Below are 19,040 nucleotides of genomic sequence, written 5' to 3' on the forward strand. Positions count from 1 at the left end.
CCAGCAGGAAGGGAGGTGATAGGCACACGTTACGGTAACACGGTATCACGATGCTAATCGTAAGTGCTACAGAAGTGATGTAATTCCAGTATCTCTAAGCCTTATCTGATCTGTAAGAAATTAGCTACAACATGACAAAATTATCCGTCCATGAAGGGTGCATGAACTATATTGATGGTATTGACAAAACAATGGGACTGCGTCAGGTTCACGCATCCACATCTCACGCCTCACACTCTCTCACCTGCCATATTGACACAAGGCTTGGCTTCATATTTTCACACTCCTTACCCCTTCATCTGTGCTTCCAGACACAATCTCTCTCGTTCTGGCAGCTCGCTGTTGTCTCACACAGCTGATGTGGCCCATAGTCTTCTGTAAGTGCCGCAGAAGCAGGTATATTTCCAAAAATACACCAACATATAACCACACCGATAACTTCGTTCACTGCGCCTGCCTTTCTAGTCGGCTATTGCGTTGCGGGTGCTCCAGTGACGTCACACAGCCAATCAGATGTCATCTCTTTCCGGCGTCATGCCCCGCAGCCAATCACCGGAAATGTAGGTACTAGATAAAATCTCATTCGAGCCTCATTGACAAATCTTAAGGAATTAGTGCTAAACATCTGACTTTACATTAATACTGCATTAATATACTATGTTTGTGATTTATACGGCGGAAAATAAGGTCACTATCGTTTTCCCGTTCAGTGTGAGAAAATGTTGAGATATCGGCCTTAGTTGAAGATATATTATTTAATCAAGACTATTATTATCGATGAAATAGTTAACTATTGACAGCCAAAGCCCTACGTAAAGTCGCTGAAATTCATGTTATTTTAGTGTTCTGCCATTTATTTGTATACTAAACGATGCCAATGGTATTTAGCAGGCAAATGTAAGTACGATTTATTTATGACATCATTATAACGCGTTGATGGATATTTCGTTGCCATAAATGGCGCACTTGTTGAGTTTTGTCATAACAAAAATAACAATAGCGTATTCCCAACTCGGAGAAGAACACAATGTCTAAGCAGACGTTGCTGGTGAGCCATCTGTGTCCCATCTTCCTTCCTTTAATATCGGTTGCAGTCTTGCTGGGACTCTATCCCTAATAATAAATTCCATGTTGTTAAACTCTTTATTTCTCCCTGGTTGACCACTTGCCACCGTAATAGGAGGTGGGAGACTGCTTTAGCTCGTCTTAGAATTGGCCATTCTTGGTTTACTCTCTTATGTGATGTCCGGTGACCAAATTCCCCTCTGCATTCATTGCAGCAACCTCCTCTCCGTACGCCATATTTTCCCCTGATTGTCCTCTTAATACTTTACAGTGAAGTGTTGCTTTTCCTTTCTCTACTCACCTTCGACGTTCCCCCCATCTTGAAGACTTCCTCTGAGAATCATCGTATTTTTCCTTCCGTAATAATTATCATGTCCTCCCTTACCTCTATTGGTTTCTTTCCGACATTTAATTCCGTTCCCTAGTCCAGTTGTCACGTTTGTAATTTGATATACTTCTCCCGTTCATACATTTCTTTAACCAAGCCGCGTCAGTGTTCACGGCCCGCCCAACATACACAACTTCTGGCCGACGATCCGGCTCTGAGCTGGGTTTTGGCGCTATGTCCTTATTGTTCTTCTTATCAAGGTAGAAAACAACTTTAATCAACCGTATTACCAAATGTCAGCATTCTTATGAGAAAGCCTTAGGCTAACAAAATTTGTATATTCTCTTTCATTGTGAGATTCATAATACCGGTAAGGTATCAGCTTGGCGTCTTGTTGGTATTGTTCATGGCACTGTGATACTGGTAAATCATAAGTACCATAGTGTTTACAGTTAACAGAAAGGCAGCTGGCATGAATCTGACAAAAGAAATTATATCCGAGAGACCTAAGCTGAGTTAAATGATCTGGTGATTGTCATAACATGAAGAAGAAGATGCACTCATACAATGCAACATCCGCACCCTACAGTTGCTGTGAAGGCAGAACTTTTTGACATTGCACTTTGACCTTGACCTTCGACCGAATGTTCACAATATCAAATTACTCTATCCTTGCCTGAACCTCAGCCCCGCCACCACATCGGATCAAAGTTGTCAGAATTGACCTTTCACTGTGATCTTGGTCGTTGACCTATTGTTTTGAAATCCGAATTTCTATATCCTTGCCTGACTCATAGCTCATGGGTCAGGCATCAAGCTTTATCCAAGCCGAATTAGCAATGTCCGAGTTATATGGTCGAAACTGTGGCACTGATCTGTGACCTTAAACTCTGGATGTTCTCAACATCGAATTACTTCATTTTTGCCATACCCTCAACCCTTCCTGAAAGTTTAGTTTAAACTGAATTAAAACTGTATACACTGACCGTGCAATGTGACTTTGGCCTTTGATCTATTGTTCTCAAATACATTGGCTGACCCTCGATGGTCCACCAAGCTTGGTTACAATAGGAACAAAAATGTCCGAGTTATGCTGTTCACACACACACACACACACACACACACACACGTGCGCCAGACAAAACAATGTCCCGCCGCGCAGTCATAGGCACGGGTTTGAAAAAAATAATTATCACACAAAAGTGATTAACAGAGATTGATTCTAACCCCTCCAGTTCTAAGTCTCTCTCTCAATACAAAGGAAGCCATATGAAGATAACCAGAAAAAGTACCACTTCTTACTAAAGGGGAAAGCAATTATAGCCTAGTGCTGACTCATCACTGATATGCAAGTTAGACTTGGTTATTAAAAATATGCAGGTTTGGTATTATATTTATTTGAGCTATAAGATTATGAATGGTTAAGTTAGTGAAAATGAACTAGTGTTTGTCTTATTATCAAGAAAAGTTAGTACAATAGATTTGTCTGCCCATAATAACAAAAGATAAAAATTATGAAAATGAGTGTATTCCATGTAGTTTTATCATTACGATAAGATAGGATTATCTTGACTGGGTAGGTCTGCTACGAAAGGTGTGCTTGCAAATACATTAAGCTCAGGTTTTATCAAAATTATGAATTTATATGAGCTAGAAAAAGGCAAACCAGGTTAGGATTCACTATAATGAGCAAATAGAATTTAGGTGTTTATAAGAACGCTTAGTTTGGATTATAACGGTGAGTAGTGATTGGATTACTTATAAAATTAAGATTTCTCACAACAGGCCATCAGGTATCTTGCCGACACACATGATTCCATACTCAACTAACTAAAATATTAGGAACTAAGCAATCAAATCTATTATTCACGGTAAAACAGAGGCCTAATTATGCAGTAGGTGCCTATATTTCACAGATTATAAAGGGAGTCGCCTAGGCATTTCGTTTCTGAACAAATGCTTACATTTTTTGAGCAATGTTACATGTTTCTGTATTTCTGTCGTTATACAAACACTATAATGTCACTCACGCTTACAATCGAATATTTATTTTAGTTTCTATGGAAGAAGGCGAGCTCGGCACAGCGTGAGCCAAAGACACATACCGCTATACAGGGACATTTTTACGTCAGGATACACTGGCATTATGCTTCGCTGCCTAGTATCTGGTAATTATCTCGAAGATGCTAGTAGGAATTCCATATCAGAATTTATAAATTAACTGCAGGCAAGGGACAATATACTGAACGTATGTTTGTAAAAATAGCGCGAGTTAATGGAAGCTGCATTGGTCACGCCTATGTATCTCGACTTAAAACTGCACCTGTTGACAAGTCCAGCACTGAGAAGTGGTCAGGATTATCCAAGTGGCAGTCTCATCTCCCATTGTGGCCACTTGAGCAGCATAGCCTCGTGAACGGGGCTCCTCCCCCACTACACTCATTGGACCGCTACGAATGAGGTAAGGACTTTTAAACATGCCCAGTTGTGCAAATTGCCACTGTTAAAGTATACTAAAAAAAGTTGCTAATGTATATACATTTATGCATACATTTGGTACTGTATTAACACATTCGTATAGCTCCATGTTTATAAATCAGACATCACTCACATTTGTATGACATATAATTATGTGAATTATTTTGCAACAGTTCACAGAGTGGCAGTTTATCGATAACCAACAGTTACAGACTACCATACTAACTACTCATTCAACACTTCCTTTACGTACATTTAGACTGCCAACTAATGTAGTACTCGAAAAAACGAAACGTACATTTATAACCTTTTGCAATCTAGTTCTAGTTACAAGTGTCAAACTGACTGCATGTCACCAATTACACTGTTCAACAGTATAGATCATCCTGAGCCAACTTTTGATTCCATCCTCTGTTTCCATCCTGACGGCACTTCCTTATAGTGGTCGTGGGGATTTGTGTGGACAACACTGTGCCAGTATGTGGGATAAGGAGGTAGCTGGCGAGTCTGAGGAGATGGAGAATGAGGGGGAGGTGGGGGAGGTGGAAGGGGTGAAGCAGTTGTTGAGGCTGGGAAGGCAGGTAGCAAGGCTGATGCAGCGCAGTGTGAGGTGAGGCTCACCTATTAACCCAGCCCGTGCCACCTTCCTCCCAGTATGACGTGTCACCACTCTCCTTCTTCAGGTCCTCCTGTTCCTTTCCTTCTGTGCTGGGCCGCCGTTTGCTGCTTCTCCCGCCAGCCTGAGTCATACATAATACAATAAGTAACTGAATGCAACAAATAAAGTATGCATTTTCATGATTATTTTTAGGAGGTCTATGGCCAACGTCAGGCCTTCTAGAAGTGTGTTCATTTTTTTTTTAGCTTTGTCATTCCTCACAACCCAGCGTTCATACTCAATCTGTAGCGTTAATACAACTCATTATTTTAAGGAACAACATATTTTACACATAATACTTTATTGAAGTCTACAGCAGTGACATCATTGTTCAATTTATTTGTGGTTTTGTCAGTGCTTCTGACGAGTATACGATGTTCGTTGCTCAGAGTACTGAGTAAGTTAATAAATTCCGTTTTAATTTCTCGAGACATCTTTCGGACATCAGCAAGCCGTCTTCAGGAGGTACTACTTTGTAAAATACTCATTTTGGAATGAAGGTGAAATCTTAAAAGGGAGAAAAGAAGAGTCTGCACGTAAAGTGAGAAATAGAGAGAAGTGGGAGTATTAAAGATGGCTAGCTATCCTTCTTGCTCTGTTCCAGTTATTATCGCCCTCCCTTACAAGGCGGAGCGATAATGTTTTTGCCCGCCTCTGTGTGTGTGTGTGTGTGTGTGTGTGTGTGTGTGTGTGTGTGTGTGTGTGTGTGTGTGTGTGTTTCACGATTGTACATTGTAGTTACTAAACTGACGCCTCTGATGACCAAGATTATAACTAATTAGAAATAGTCAAATCACCTACATGTACGAGCACAACTATATATTTATTAGCTACAAAGGGTTGGATGGGTGGATGGACTGGCAAGGTAGGCGGGGCGGGTGTGGTGGATAGGCAGGGTTCATTGCGAGAGTGGGTGTGGAGGGGCAGGGTGGGAGGTGGGTGTGGAGGGGCAGGGTGGGAGATGGGTGTAGTGGGGCAGGGTGGGTGAGGTGTGTGGGAAGGGTTAGGTGAGTATGGTGGGGCTGTGTTGATGTGTGAGCGGATGGATAGGGTGGGTGGGTGAGCAGGTGGGTGGGAAGGGTTAGTGGGTGGGTGGGTAGGGGAAAAATGGGTCCATGGTAGGAACAGATCCATGGAGAATATACCCCTGGGGAAATGTGCCTAAGGAGGAACATACTGTAGGTTTAATGGGTAAAATAGAACCCTGGGGGTTTTCTTCCACAAGGGGAGTGGCCAACCAGGGTCCCAAGCAATGCTGGTACGCACGATCACAGGGTTTTATTCAGGCAGCGCTGAGTATTGGGCAGCAATTTTTTTTTTTTTCTTGGTATAGTCAATCACCTAGTCATGCAGGCAACGTTGGATAGAGTGCCTCAAGATAAGATTCACCAGCGTCGCACCTTTGTCATCCTCCCAAATAAAGTAAGATATTGTGGTAGGTTAACGTTGGGTTAAGCCTAAGCTGGTTAGGTATTGCTCAGTTTAATATCAAAACATGGATTTTCTGATGATTTTCTGGTTTGATTCGCCGATTTGCTTCATCTATCTCCGAGCGAAGGCATGACGTTGCCAAATCATATTTTCTCGCTGAACTCGCTCCTATGTGCCAATAAGTGGCACATAGGAGCCCCTGCTAGTGGTTTATAACCTAGGAACACGAATTCTGCATACTTGAAGAAGTCACCCTGGCCACGTTTTAGGCAGGGTGGGACCCTCGATAGCCAACCCCACGGGGGGTGGGAGAAGGATTGCCCCTAAGCGAGAAAATGCCTTAGTTTTTACGTAAGCAAAAGAAATTCTGCACAGTAGCTGACCTTCATCCGGATCAGAGTTTACAGGGCTGGACCTCCGAGGAGCTCACCCCTCTGCCTCTCCATAAATAATTCTTTCTTTCCCCTTACAACATTGTGGGGTGGATGCGGCTATCAAAGGTGTCCTTTGTCTTGTTTTCATTGTGCGGTCCCCTCTCATCCGTCTGCTTCCTTGCATAAAAGTTATGTGGTTAGACAATTCTCCGCACATTCTTTGTGTGTGTGTGTGTGTGTGTGTGTGTGTGTGTGTGTGTGTGTGTGTGTGTGTGTCCCTACATACCATATACCTCTACATGTCACCACTTCGGCGCTAACACCCATCGTCCTTTTTGAATACATGCTAGGGCTGTCTCATACAGGACTGGTGTACTAGTATTAGGGGGGGTATTTTTACGACATGTTGGCCGGTCTTCTGGTAGATCAGTAAAGTTTGCTTTTATGAAATTCAAATCCTTAAACTGTTCCCTGCCCCAGCCAGGATTTGAATCTGGGTCCATTAGGACTGCAGGCCACCTCTCTACTGATGCAGCCATCCCCTCCTCTCCTAAGTTCTCTTATCAGTAACATATCAGTATATTAGTACCATTCTTCTTACAAACACAACATATGATAATGTATCTTTTTATGCTGTATGATTTACCTATGTACAACTTTTGCTTCTGACACACGTCCTTCGCTTGACATCCAATATCGTTTTACTCTCTTATTTGCTTACCAAGGGCACTGCGACCTTAGTGAGTGTGTGCTTCCTCCTTTACCACATCTTCCAAACCCCTTTTCATTGTGCATGTATACTTAATGCATGCAGGCAATATCAATACAACATCTTCTCCCAGTGAAAATACCCGGTACATACCTTTACATATACCCAGAAACTTGAACGTACCAGGCCACATTTTTTATATGAATTTCACAAACATGCCGATACGTAAATGCCATTCTTCCTTAAATACAGCAGCTTGAGGCACTGACCTGAGGTGGAAACTGAGGGTCTTCACTGGACTTTCGGATATGAAGATGCTGAAGTGATTCGTCAGCGTCACTATAGGATCCTTCCGCTACACTCCGCCAGCTGGGGTTTTCATACAGACCCTTGAAGTCATAATCTGCAATTTACGCTACAATTAACAAAACTTTTATATGGTGAAGTTATTGTATCACTGATTCCGTTGCTGATATGCAGAAAATAATATTTTAGTAATTCAAACATTATAGCTTCCAAAGTAGGAATTCTGAAGAAGTGCATGTGTCAAAATTAATTATTATTAATACTGTATTGTAGAATATTTATAAACAGCCTGTCTTAATACATAATTATTTTTCTTTTCCATACGAGTAGCCTGTAAGCGTTCTAATGCCCCTTTTCCATGTCAGATAAGATTTGTGTAAAAAAGCATGCATCAGTTTTGGACTACGAAAGTGGGAGGTAAATGTGCGTGTGGCAACATAGAGGAAGTGGTGGTAGTGGTGGTGGACCATATTTCAGCGTCTCCAGTGTTGTGTATACCAAAAAGCATTTGCGAGCAGGCAGCACATCCTGTACAGTGGCAGGCTGGACTATGTACTCAGGTTGACGGCAGCATCTCTGAATCCGGCCGTAGACTTTGGAGACTCTGTACGAGGTTCAGTGGTTCACCAACACTTTTACACACACACACACACACACACACACACACACACACACACACACACACACACACACACACACACACACACACACACACACACACACACACACACACACACACACACACACACACACACACACACACACACACACACACACACACACACACACACACACACACACACACACACACACACACACACACACACACACACACACACACACACACACACACACACACACACACACACACACACACACACACACACACACACACACACACACACACACACACACACACACACACACACACACACACACACACACACACACACACACACACACACACACACACACACACACACACACACACACACACACACACACACACACACAAAGAACTTCGTGGAAGGGCTGGTGTTTGTAGAGTAGGTGGTTTGGTTGATGGTCACATCTACAACAAGGGGTTGAATTGGGAGACTTTGGGAGCAAGTGATCCAGTGAAATTCTGCCTGCGCCAGCCTTTGCCTTGCCACACACCTGACCCGAAGCAGATGAATGCCAGCTCGTACTGACACTCACGTGTGCCTGAATTGAAGTTGCTTCCTTAATCCTAACAAATCCTCCGAGAGACCCATTTAATCCGGATTTAATAAGTGGTTATCTTTTTCCTCTGTTGCTCTCCCCTGCTCCGCTTTTTTACGTTATCTCATCTTTTACTCGGTATCTCCATGATGTGAAACAATGTTCATCACCGATCAGATCTGACAGCTATCTTACCTTCTCAGTCATTGCTCTTTTCACATTCAGCAAACTCATTCTACGACAGAGTTTGCACTATCTTCAGCCACCCATATTAAGCAGCCGACATAAATTTAGTTACAGCCTCTTTCCTGTCCAGTGCTACAACTCCACTAATCAAGGCTTATTGGCATACATCACTGTATTTCCCTGGCACAGTTCATCTGCAGTTTCTTCATGTTTTCACTACTGCACATATCTTACTAGCAAGACCCTTTCTTCAATTTCCTCACAGCCTTCTTCATTTTTTGAACTTGATACATTCTTGGGTTATCAGTTGATACATTCCTAATACGTGTATCACCAGCCTCATCAACCCCATACACCAGATTATAATACTAGCTGCATGTTGCCACACTAGAGAAAGTTTTGTATGATTTGTGTCGCGTGCAGAAGATTCGTCGTTATGCGGCGATCTTAGGTTTCGCAGCCACTTTGTTGAGCTGCATGATCCTTTTGCAGGAAGCTTTTAAGGTGCATGTTAATCCTTTAGCATAAACGCTCCTCCCCCCTCCTCTATTATCCTTTATTATAATCTTTCCCCACCCCCTCTTCTCTCTCTCTCTCTCTCTCTCTCTCTCTCTCTCTCTCTCTCTCTCATCCTTTATAATATTTTCCCCCCCGGCACCCCACCCCCCTCTCTCGTTAAAATTTTCCAGTTTCTGAGTGCCAGAGGGCGGGAAAGGCGGGTGTGGGCGAGTCTTGGCCACTGGTTGGCTGTCAGGCGCTGGTGCACTTATGACGTCACAGGGGGATTCCCATCTGATTGGCCTAGTGTTTTTTTTGGGTCACTGTGGCCATGTGATCGAGCTGAGCGTTTCGACTCCTAGGAAAAGGGCACATCATCAACATGAGACAGTCAATATTGGTCCATAACTTCGGCCTCAACATCACGAACGGGCAAGCGGACGGACAGAAAACTCATTTTTTGCCCAGGCACGCCAAAGCCCTCGACCTTATTTGGAAACCAATTAATCCATCCGTCCCTCTTATCTTCTTCGTTTGTCAACATTCATCCAGTTCCATTCCTCAGATTTATCTAGCGTATCCACTTTCATCCCCGCACGTTTTCCCCTAGTGGTTTCCTGCTTTCAGAGAGGCTGACGTTCACCGTCCTCTCAATCTCTGTTTTAACCCTTTTTCCTTCTTTCTTTCTTTGCATGTATCTTTGTCGTCCCTTCATCTGAATATTCATCCACTTTAACAACCTCTTCGATTTCTCCTTATATATATATACAGTATATATATATATATATATATATATATATATATATATATATATATATATATATATATATATATATATATATATAGGGAGATAGATATGGCTAAAGTCTGGTTCATACAATGTTCAGTATGTTTCAGGCTAGATATAATTACTGTACTTAGATGTTTCAGAAGCATAGCACTGTTTAATTACCTGATGCATAAGTGAAGCAATAAGCCACTGCTTGCTTATACAAAGACAACAGATGTGGGAATGCAATAAATATGAGCAAAATGAAAAATAATGTAAAGCCTATAATAAACAAGAAATAGACATTCATTATCGCATTCTCATCTGCATATTAAGAGTTTGTTGCTGTGTACATGAATGGTCAAACTTGCAAAATGGATTGATCAGATTATGAGTGTGCTTTGAGCGCAGTAGTCAAGCTCATATTTATATGCCTGAAGTGCGTGCAAACGCCATAAAGCCTGATAAACAAGGCACAGTGTGCAGAACAGATAGGAGCAAATGTGCAAAACTTGATGGCAAAAGAGATTTAAAGTATTTAAAGAAAGACACCGTGATCATAATCTTCACTGAATACTGCAACACAGAACTTTCACTGAGAAAGTACAAAATGAGGCAAATCTTGGCTGACTAAAAAAAAACTGAAGTGAGGTGAAAAACTTACCTCGCTCAGGCAGTGGTCTCGTAAGTAGAGAGTCATCATCTGAACTTTCTGTAATTTTATACACGTCTTTTTTAATACCCTAAAAAGGCCACAAACAGTTCAAGAATATTCTGTTTCATTTAGATCTATTACCTGCGTAGCTATTCCTTTGTTTACATACCATTGAAATAAACAAATCATTTTACAGTAATTCAACAATTTATTTTTGACAGCTTGAAATTTTATCATCGAATAATAATGCCACCAGTTCACAACTTACTCCAATGCTGGCTCCTTTTTATATAATATTGCAAGAACCCAGTCCGCAAACAGTAACAAACATTGTGTCTGAAGAACATTTCCCGGGCTTTCAAATGCTTCGTTTTAAATTAGCAGTGCAATATTTGGACTTCATACCTTACCAAGAGTGCTGTTATCAATCCTGCGACCAAAGTGAGAAGAGCGGTATCATTTTCGCTTATTCGACCTCCCATATTGTGTGGATAGTTTTGGCATCTATCTGTTTCTGTGCCTGTCTGCCATCCAACTTCTTTACGAGCACAAATTGTAAGGAAAGTTGGCATGCAGATAGACTGGGAAAACAGCAGTGCCAATCAAAGATGAAAGTACCTTCCTTGATGCCACATCCTACCCCGTTTTTAGGCCCTCTGCCTCCCTACTACGTGCGACTTCCAAAAAAAAACCACAGAAGTTTTTGTTATAAGTTAACTATACCATCTACGGAGACCCCATATTCATCTCCGTATGATAATAAAAAGATCTGGAGCAAAAATATAATATATAAACGTTATGGGTTGAGGTTCTACACTCACAAAAACCCATTTTATAATGGCCTGAATTTAATCCGTCTCACTTTTTCTCACCATTCCACCATAATTTTAAGAAGTATAGATTTTCTTTGATTATACTGTATATTCATGCCCCCCCCCCCTCTCTCTCTCTCTCATTTTCTTACGGTCGCCTTTTCTCATAGTCACTAACATGCAGTCCTACTCGGCGTCCTACTCAACTCACTCTGTCACCTTCATCTACACTCATTCATTCTCTCGCTCTTTCACTCATGAGTTTAGACATGTCGGTACATTAACAAGTTTGTATTCCTGTGCTTACGTAAAACCTTATGAATGACTGCATCATACGTATTTGTGCGTATTTTATTCTACATATTTGCGTTCGTATATCGCTGTATGTACATGTACTCTTATATAAATAAGTATGAAAATTACACACATAAACATGTTTGTAACTGTAATGAGAATCACATATATGCATCATCATCATCATCATAATCATCATCATCAACATCATAATCCTGACTTTTTCCCATGTGTATATATACCTTATATAATAAAAATAGTTACTGCCAAATCTGGGCACAAACAAGAAATCAACATTTTTAACATTTACATTCCCACTGACACCTCCCACGCAGTACCTGCGCAGTACAACCCTCAGCTTCTCCTCTTAACACAGACACCTAACTCTGTTAGTGCTGGGGACATTAACGCTAAAAACTGTCCGGTACCAACACAGCCAACACAACCAACAAGGCCTCGACATTGCTTCACAACTCAGTAACATGTTCATTATCAGTGACACTTCATAATACATTCTCATCCCTCACTAGGCAAACCGCACCCCCTCTTACCCAGATATCACATCATTATCATCATAGAAACACAATCCGTCACATCATTATCACCCTAAAATACACAACCCAGACATGAGCTACCATGTCTCACTAGCTACACAACAAAATTTCCTACGAACCACCCTACCATTGGAGGTGGGGGGACCCGGCAAGCAACGTCAGTCAAGATTCTACAGTATGTAACCATTCTGCTGCACTGGGTTTCTCTGAGCTTACCAAAACCATCTGATGCTGACATTAATAAAATTCTGAGCTCGTAAATTGCTGCTAAATGATTCAGGACAAGAGCAACCTCATTTACGTAGTGGAAATTACTTCTGCTTGCTTAGACTTATAGGATTTAGCACTGTATTTCCAGCTACAGCTGGATCAAAAGTGACCTCTAGAATTATCCATCGATCACGTTGGTGGGTTATGAATCCGCCACTGTAAAAAAAAAAAAAAAAAAAAAAAAAAAAAAGGCTGAGGCAGCAAAGCTGGTGAACGACCTCCTGTCTCCAGCTTATATCTAGTCGTCATACGAAACGAAGTCATCAGCAATTGTCTTGACATTAAAAAACATTAAAAATATTGATAAATCGCTAAAAGCCTCACTCCTGCAAGGGGTGGCCACAATGCCTCCATGTCACTGCCCTGCGTCAACAGACCGCCCTCTCTCCAAGTAACAACCCTTTCTCATATACCTCTCTGCGCCATTCCTTCGTAACATCTTCGGTCTATCTCCTCCCCTCCACCTTACTCACGCACACAGTCTTACCCAGTTTCTCATCCTCCATCCTCTCCACCTGGCCAATTGTTCTCAAAGTATTTCTTCGAACGCCTAGCATATTCACATCAACACCATAACGCAGGCGGAGTTTTTGTGCGGTAGCGTCGCTTAAACACGATGCACAACATATGCTAAGCTATTCTAGAAAGATTACATTTCTTTTCTTGCAAAGACTGCTTCGCAGAGTTGATAGGTGTGCTCAACTCCGTTCATTCTTTAACCCCATTATACCCACACATATCCACGCAAACAAGTATGGGTCTCAAGGAACCTATCTCACTCACCCAGAGCCTCCAGTTTTGAAACCATCATTCCAAAGATGGAAGATATAGGGGCTGCCCTTTTCGTCGCATTTACACCTTACGTGAATATATGGGTAGTACTGTGTTTCTCTATCCTCGGGGAATAGAATCATGAACGTGTATGTCCAGTAGTCTCAGCCGGAATATTGACAGTATAGCCTAACTGTGGCTGAAGGCCATCTCGCACCAGATGTTAAGCAGGTCACGCTGTGCTGTGTGCTTCGTGTCTTTGTACTGCGGATGAGCTTGTTAAATGAGGTCATTCACATCAGAAGCTATGCTACATTGCGTACACAGCACAGCTTCTAGTGTGAGTTATCACACTGAAAAAGCACAACAACAGTTTAGACATCTATCACAGACTAGTAGCGTGGCTCTCGTAACATCTGGTGTGAGACAGCATTAAGTTTCCTATCCAGGAGTGCTGTGTGAGGTCAGTTACTGGGCGTTTGATGTCACTAAACTACTACGTAGAAAACTGTTTCAGTACGATGGTAAGCCTAAGTAGCAATCTCCTATTTTTAACCATCTCCCGCGAGGCTTTGTCCACCGCAAGGGAACACAATATGTTAGCTGCAAGGGACCGCCCTGTAGGGGTGAATGCTTGCCTGTGGTTGATGAATCAGCTCGGCTAGACAGACCGGGGTTATTCAGCAACAACAACAACCCCAGTTAGAGTAAAAGGGAGAACAAAGGATAGCAAACAGCAACAGACCTGATGATCCTATCGAGGCTGTGTGTTATAGAGAAGACTATGACTGTGGTATCTACTTATGTGAGATTATGTGGCGGAGAATAAAATCAGGATACTGATGGTGATGAATGAAACTTAAGGCATTAATACGTACCTTTCATCACTAAGCATATGTATGAACATTACGCACAGCATGGCAGAAGACATGACCACATGTAACTCCCACGTTATTCCATAATTAATACACTGCAAGGTTTCTTTTATTATACATTATTCATGATAGAGTAACCCCAGTTACTGTGATATTATATTTGGGTTTCTCAGTCTGGACATTGCTACACCTCACTCTGCCCTTGGGTGGGAAAGGAGATCCGGATGATGATGATGATGATGATTCTCAGTCTTTCGGCCTATATCAAGTTTTGGAAAATTTTATTTTATATTTATCTGGGAAAATTGCTGGATGATAACCTTTTATAATTATGAATAGCTTCTTCAAACTGTTTCTTCACATTTACTAGGGTGGTAAATATGTAATCCTAGGTGCTGAACTGAACCAGCATTGGGTGTACCCAACTCTTAAAACACAAACGAATGTGCTAAACTTTGTTTTTATGTTTACTAAATTATCACAGCAATGGTAAGCAACACACCTGAGTTCAGCTCCCGTACGAGGCTGGACATAGCGTTAGTGACGGAGTCGGCGGCCACCAGCAGGTCATTTCTCAGGCTGCGTGACGCGACGGAGTCCTCAGCCGGGGAGTTGTCTGGGGTGAGGCTGGATTCACTGGAAAAAACTGGCACACAACGTTACTGACACACAAAGTCCTTTAACACACACACACACACACACACACACACACACACACACACACACACACACACACACACACACACACACACACACACACACACACACACACACACACACACACACACACACACACACACACACACACACACACACACACACACATTTTAAGAGGACTGATCCCGGAAAGCCCTCATACGTTACTTTGGATACTGCTACCTAGCCTTTTTACAATATTCTCTAGATATTCTCTCCATATTTTGTATTCTAGTTTTAGTACGAGTATTAATCCCTTCAATCCGGTGGCATGTTTCTCTGACTACTTCTTGCTACCTTCAGACAACTGCATTCAGATCTAGGCAAAGCTTTTGTAGTAGTGAAGGCTATATCTAACACCTCCAGTATGAAAAAAATTCTTTCGAGCCCCATACATCGTTTGGGGGTATTAAGAACCAAGTGAAAAAATGTCAGTGTATGAAGGGGTTAATCCAAATGGAAGAGCTGTGAGCACAGTAACACAGAATTAAAATCCTTACACTGTTCCCTCCAATCACTGATCGAACCCGAGACCACAGTCCCAAACCCATCAGTCTGTTTACTCCATCTTCCCCGCCCCACCCTCTCCCCAAGAGAGAGAGGTCATCTTTCTGCCTGACTCATGTTTCTGCACTGGTCAGAGCAGCTACCCGCAAGCACAGCTGCTCGGTAGAGGTGGGGCATATACTGAATATTTTTACCACCTTTAATACTTGAAGAAACCAAACGAAGTAGCTGTAAGTGGATTTGTGTGGAGTAACAAAGATATTCTGAAACTAATATCCTGCTGAAAAACTATACCCACATCTGGAAAAGGAAATTCAAACCTGAAAAGTTCCAAGTAGGGCCCAAACTCTTTTATCTCCCCAGTAAAACTTTCTCAAATGTAGGTAAAATCTTCCAAATGAACAGATCCCAACACCGTGATATCAGGACCCAAAATACTGATTCATTCTTACCAGAAGATACAGCTGACTGAAGTCCATCTGCATGTATTGATGAGAGGGAGTCCAGTGTAGAAACTTGAGCAGTGTGTGAGGGTGTGGGAGGTGCTGAGCGTGAGGATGGAGTGGATCCCTGCGTGCCGGGAGTCAGACTTAGGCTGCTGGAGGAGAAGGGAGGGGACCGTGGGGACCCATTTGGGGTGGTTGGCGACGACTGATGAGATCCTTGATTCTGTACCCAGGAAAAGAGTGTGCCTTCAGTTTCTAAGGTGTAAAAGTTTAATGCTTGCAAGATTTTTTCAGTTTATTACTGTCGATACTGTTGTTATTACTGTTCAAGGCCCATCACGACGTGAACCTAGTGGACTGCAGGAAACCGACTACTTTAGCTGGTCACTCCGAAAGATCTTTTGTCAAGGTTATGTTGAATACTATGTTGAGAAAGTGAGGTGCATGAGATAAGGTATTGTGCTGTGGAATGAGAGACTATTTCAGATAAGGCACAGTAACTGCCTGTGAGTTGTAATTTTGTGCTGTAGCTGAAGCAATGAGTGATGGCCATATCATGGTCTGGCTTAGTGTTACATTAGGTGCACTTGTCTCACTGGGAAGGACAGTTTTTGAAGGACAAATGTCCGGTGGGGGGCCCATGTAGATCTTGTTTGGCTAGAGGTTTTGAATGGCTGTGGTGCTGTGGGTTTGTGCATATGCATGTGAAGGAGGAAGAAGGGTGTTACTAGGGCAGTGTAATGGGAGGTGTATGACGAGGTAGTAGATGATACTTAAAATATTTTTCACAAAATCTGGTACCATATTAGCCTACTCAAAAAAAGGCCACACTGATCACCAAACCGTATCAAAACAGTGTCATCTTGGACAATAATAAAGCGACGGAAGATCAGCACAAATCGTACAAAAATTTTGTGGAAAAGTATCTGGGATAACTTATGAGATATATCTCAAAATTAAAAAAAAAAAAAAAGGGGGGGGAGGGGAGGTAGGGACAAAAGGCAAAAAGGCATCCTCACAAGTGTGGGACGTGTGCGAGAGAGCAAGGTTGTGTTTTTGGCCTATTTCGGTAAATCTCTCTCTCTCTCTCTCTCTCTCTCTCTCTCTCTCTCTCTCTCTCATTTAATAACTGGTACCAACGGAAGGCAGTTTTTATGACATTTTAAAAAAGCGCGTCAAGCCATAATTTGCCTGACTGCTGAGGGAGAAAAGCTTTGAAGCTCTACGAGTATTCTTGCCTATCGGTATTTTTGGCGTTGCATGGCTAAAATTTGCTCGACGGGGGAAGAGGTCTGGTACCAGTGGAAGACAATTTCTGTGAGTTTCAAAATGGTAGGCTATGGCATGCCACAACTAGTTCAGTAGCTGAGAAGAAAACAAAATGTGGATGCTCCACAAACAGGGAAATTTTACAAGCCATATAAGGCAAGAATTTTAGGCACCAAGTTTCTTCCGAAGTGTACTGTAGTGTTGTCGCTCAAATTCAGCAATATCCTGATAAAAATAGCAAAAAAAAAAAAAAAAAAGGGGGTGGGGGGCAAGTGTGTTTTAGCACTGCTTTGGTGTGAAAGTCCAAAGCCTGTAAACTGATAATACGATTATGAACATCCTGAAATAAGGTATATCAAAACATACTTTATGTCAGGCAAATTGATGACACACTTCGTCTTTTCGATAAAGCAATAATATTAGCAAACTAGCTCAGTTGACCAAGTGCATAACGGAAATTACCGATGGAGCTTCTTAGCAAGTATAACACTTTCCTCTCGTCGCGTCTCTACAAACATGCCAACCACGGAAGTGGTCACGTAAACTACCTCTCATCGACAGCATGTAACGAACTAATTAATATGCTGGGTGGAAAAGTGATGTGTGCCATTGCAGCAGAAGTTGGAAGGGCCAATTATTACTCTGTATCAGTGGACTCTACTCAGGATGTGTCGCACATAGACCAGCTACGTCTAACTATCCGTTACGTGTTGCCAGAGGGGCCAGTAGAGCTTTTCTTGACGTTCGTATCCTTACTGAATCATTCTGGGAAGGAGATCGCAGAAGTAATGCTGAATTTTCTGGGAACGAAAAAAAAAAAATCCGATCTTTGACAGTCGCGGGCAGTCGTACAACAACGCCAGCAACATGTCTGAAAAATACTGCGGCACCCCGGTTTACATAAAAGTCATTGTGAATTTGCCGAGTTTATTCCTTGCATGGATCCTTCTCTGAACCTTATCGGGATGTACAGTATGCTGCTGAGTGCTGCACGGCTGCTGTGACCTCGTCAATAATCATTCGAGTGACCTGGAACCTTGTCTAGTTTCGAAAACTGTACATTTCCTGAAATTTCTTAAGACGATGCAGACAGAAGACTGAATAATGGACAGAAACGAGTATGTTTTCCAAAATACACAGCTGTGATATAATGGCAGCGTTCCTCATCGTTGAGACAACACTATGTATTTACCTGTCAATGTTTGTGACGAACTGCCCTGGCGAAAGATCAATGTCGAAACTGAAAAGTATCAAGAACTCTGCGTAGTATCAACAGCCAAAATCGCTTGGGATCGCTGGTCATACTAAGTGCTGAATACGTGCTATTGAGAAGAGTCAGCACACGGGAAATAATAGAGAACTTTGCTCAATTCAAAGCCAGGAGAAAATTTTAAGTTTTCAATGTCTCGCAATTTCAGTGTGCTGTTACTGTCTAGTTTGTGTTTATTTTCTCTATGCCATTAATTTATTTCATTGTAGTGTAATATACTAATATTTATCAAAGGATTTTTTTTCAGAACTAAATGTTTTATCACACATAAACCGTTGTTTTGCTTTTGCCAAGCCTAATTAGGTGCATTTATATGTGGATAATTGTATCAGCATATATGAGTGTAAAAATGGCCCAACGTGCTGCGGCCCTGACAGGGCCCCGCGAACTTCTAGGTCCCAGGGACCCACAACACGTAAATCCGGCCCTGTCTGTGACTGAGGGTACAGGACATTGTGGTTTCACAAGCTGTCACCACCGGCTGACAGAAAGGGAACTGGATCTGGGAATAGCGCCCATGGTAACTACTCTTTCATCGGGTGGAAAATGTTGAGGCAGTATGTGTCACTTAGGAGTATGTAGGCTAACTTTTTTTTTTATACAGAGATAGATGAGA

The 19,040-nt window shown here is 42.1% G+C and overlaps 1 protein-coding gene across 4 annotated transcripts in view; it reads right to left on the reverse strand.

The window, feature by feature from the left end:
* Positions 1–2,848: 2,848 nt before the first annotated feature.
* The window catches only part of Dyb (Dystrobrevin), a 67,108-nt gene continuing 50,916 nt past the window's right edge, over positions 2,849–19,040 (reverse strand). For all 4 annotated transcript variants that reach the window (XM_080264887.1, XM_080264885.1, XM_080264881.1 and 1 more), the window contains 4 exons: positions 15,892–16,108; positions 14,739–14,882; positions 7,313–7,446; positions 2,849–4,611 (listed from right to left, as the gene is read on the reverse strand). In XM_080264887.1, the coding sequence (XP_080121013.1) occupies positions 4,489–4,611; positions 7,313–7,446; positions 14,739–14,882; positions 15,892–16,108 (618 nt within the window). In that variant the 3' untranslated portion in view covers positions 2,849–4,488. The remainder of the gene's footprint in view (positions 4,612–7,312; positions 7,447–14,738; positions 14,883–15,891; positions 16,109–19,040) is intronic.

The sequence above is a fragment of the Coenobita brevimanus genome, chromosome 14, assembly GCF_032717465.1.
Source record: "Coenobita brevimanus isolate Jiangsu-jjx chromosome 14, ASM3271746v2, whole genome shotgun sequence".
Lineage (NCBI taxonomy): Eukaryota > Metazoa > Arthropoda > Malacostraca > Decapoda > Coenobitidae > Coenobita > Coenobita brevimanus.